The sequence below is a fragment of the Syzygium oleosum genome, unplaced genomic scaffold, assembly GCF_021117445.2.
Source record: "Syzygium oleosum isolate NSW1041296 unplaced genomic scaffold, Sole_v2.1 Sole_v2.30, whole genome shotgun sequence".
Taxonomy (NCBI): domain Eukaryota; kingdom Viridiplantae; phylum Streptophyta; class Magnoliopsida; order Myrtales; family Myrtaceae; genus Syzygium; species Syzygium oleosum.
In genome coordinates, this window is record NW_026607514.1 from 433,121 (window position 1) to 435,892 (window position 2,772).

Consider the following 2,772-nt stretch of genomic DNA (forward strand, 5'->3'; position numbering starts at 1 on the left):
TCAATATAACCCTGAGGATCGCAAACTCGTCAAGAAAAGTTCTAAAATTCTGATGTAGTGTTGTCAACAAACACCCAATCGCGAACTGGGTCTACGAAGTTTCTAAAACCCAATCGTGTTGATAAATTATCGCACCGTAAAAACAATTGACTAGAAAGGAAAAGCACAATATATTGAAAAGAAAAGAGAATTAAAATAGGTATAGTGAGCCAAAGAGAGTTGAACCCTGAACATGAAGGAGTATTCTGGACAGACGACGGACTGAATGCTCACAAGGACTTGCTTTGATCAGAAAAAGAGAACAGTTACTTTGATTATATTGATAATAGAGAAGTGAATTTGGAATTTGATATGCGCAGACAGAACCTATAAATCCTGATTAATTAATCGGCTTCAAACAATCATTCAAATTCCTTGGAGATAAATAGTTACAATGTTACTTCAAATCACTGATAAAGGAAGAAAACAATTCAAAGGTCTTGCCACTTACAGACAGAACAAAGCCTTATTAACACAAGGAATGGTAAAGTCTTTCATCATTGGAATGAGCATATTGATATTATTTAAACAGGAATGCACTTTGAATTCAGTTGTTGGACTTCATGGCACGTTGAGCTTTGTCTGCATTTGTTTTGACAGATTGTTTTGCATCTTCAACTTTGTCCAGAACAGTCTCTTTGGCCTTTTGGGCTGTCTCTTTAGCTGAATCCCATGCATTCTGCACGGTTTGCTTTGCTTTCTCGGTGGCATCATGCGTCGCTTCTGATACGTTGGACGCCATGTCCTTTGACTTCTGACTCACCTGAATTAAGTTTCATAAATAAAGCACATCAATGAGATTATCAGAAATGCCTAGGTAAGCATAATGTATATCTAAAGTTTACATCTTCAGTCATGGAGGCAGCTATATTTTTTATGTTTTCACCGGTTTTTTCGGCTTTGTCCACTCCTTGTTTCACTGTCTCTGCGGATGCCTCTTGACGCGAACTTGCCTGCAATAATATTGACAGGAGTTAGATTATTGTTCTGATTTCGTACTAGTATATGCTGTGGCTCGTGAAAGCATTTACCGGCAAAACACAAATTCGGCAACTCGAAATTTCGCATATCTTAGAGAATCATTTTCTTTGGTTTACCTAAAACCGAGACTAAATTGCATGCCACATTACAAAGGCTTACTTGAATGGACCTTCGGCCGGCGGGCAGAACAACCACATTGGTTTTCCGGGCGGAACTTCTTCTTGCAAGTGCAGCCCCAGAATTTCCTAACTTTGAGAATGAAGTTCCCGTGCTCATGTTTAAGATCGCCATATTTTCCTACCCTCTATTTGCTCCCTTTTCTAGAATGAATTTTTCTCGTCTCTTAGGACAGAGAACTGCTGAAGGATAGACTATATAAAGAAGCAGGAGAGAGAGAGAGAGAGAGAGAGAGAGAGAGAGAGAGAGAGAGAGAGAGAGAGAGAGAGAGAGAGAGAGATTGTTGTGGATCTTTGTATTCAACAGAAAGGAGCGTGCTTACCGCAGGCGAATGGTTGATGTTATTGCCATTCAAAGACTGTTCCTTTGGGTCAAAACTAGGACCCTGCAATTCAGGACATGCAGTTAAGACCGAGCAATTTCGAGTCTCCACATATAGATGAAGAATTATTAGGGAGCAGGTCTGAATCTATTGATCTCACAATGTATGATGAGGTAAACCATCATGGAGGGGTTTTCTACACCATGTAACATCAAACAGTATTAGGACAAACACAAACAGACGACAGATAAACAATGTGAATCCATCGGTGCTTTCTTTGTTATATGAAGGTGGAGAAGAGAGAATTCCTACACTACCGTACCTTGTTTAGTGGGAAGTACGAAACTTCCTCTAGAAGTTAAAAGAACTGTGCCATAACTTGGCCGGAAAGGTCGACTTAGACTGATCATGACGAGCGGCACTGTGCTAACTATTGGAATTGTTGAGACGAAGTGGGAAAAAAAACTTGGTTCGATTGTTTCGCCGAAAATTTTTAGCCTAAAACATTTTTCTTATTTTTTGATAGTTAGATCGCTTAGGAAAATGAGTCACTGAAAAATCTTTCATGGTCTATGGAAAATTTATGCTTAAATTTAAGAAAATGATTTCTTCTTTTGAAAATCATTCGAAAATCATTTTACATATTACGGTTGGATAACGAGCTTGGACTAGATGCCTCAACCCTCGTGTTTGGGTCCTCTACGGTTGAGCCTGGGTCCTAGAGGCCGATCACAGGTCTAGAGAGGCCAGAACCGGTCCATAGGGGCTAGTCCTGGGACCCTAATGCTCGTGCTCGGGTCCTTGGCGACCGTGACCAAGTCCCCTGTGGCCATGCCTAGGTACCCGAATTTTGAGGTCCGAGTCCATTGAGGCTGGGATCAATTCCTTGGTGGCCGAGCCCGGGTTCACAAAGGCTAGGCCTAGGTCCCTTGAGGATAGGCCAAAGACCTCAGTGCACGGGTCCTTGGTGGCAATGCCCCGTATACTTGGCTTCTGCACCCAAATCACTGGCACTCTGACTCGAGTCCACAGAGGCCGGGATTGAGACTTTGTTACCCATGGCCGGGTCTTCGGTGGCCATTCCCAAGTACTCGACTCCCACATCCAAGTCCCCTATGCCTGGGCCCAAGTCCATCAAGACGGGGCTGGGGTATCCGGCTTTCGCACCCAAATCACTGGCCCCTAGTTTGGGTCTCTCGAGGCCAAGCCCGGGACTCTGGTCCGGCACTTGGGCTTGGGTCCATCAAGGCAAA

At 43.1% G+C, this 2,772-nt stretch overlaps 1 protein-coding gene across 1 annotated transcript; it reads right to left on the bottom strand.

Annotated features, from left to right (window-relative positions):
* Positions 1-379: 379 nt before the first annotated feature.
* On the bottom strand, positions 380-1,392 carry LOC115661315 (uncharacterized). The gene is made up of 3 exons (XM_030583617.2): positions 1,180-1,392; positions 885-992; positions 380-802 (listed from the first exon to the last, which is right to left on the bottom strand). Exons 1-3 carry the CDS (start codon positions 1,309-1,311, stop codon positions 587-589), a joined length of 456 nt encoding a protein of 151 aa, XP_030439477.1. The 5' UTR covers positions 1,312-1,392; the 3' UTR covers positions 380-586.
* Between the last annotated feature and the right edge of the window lie 1,380 nt (positions 1,393-2,772).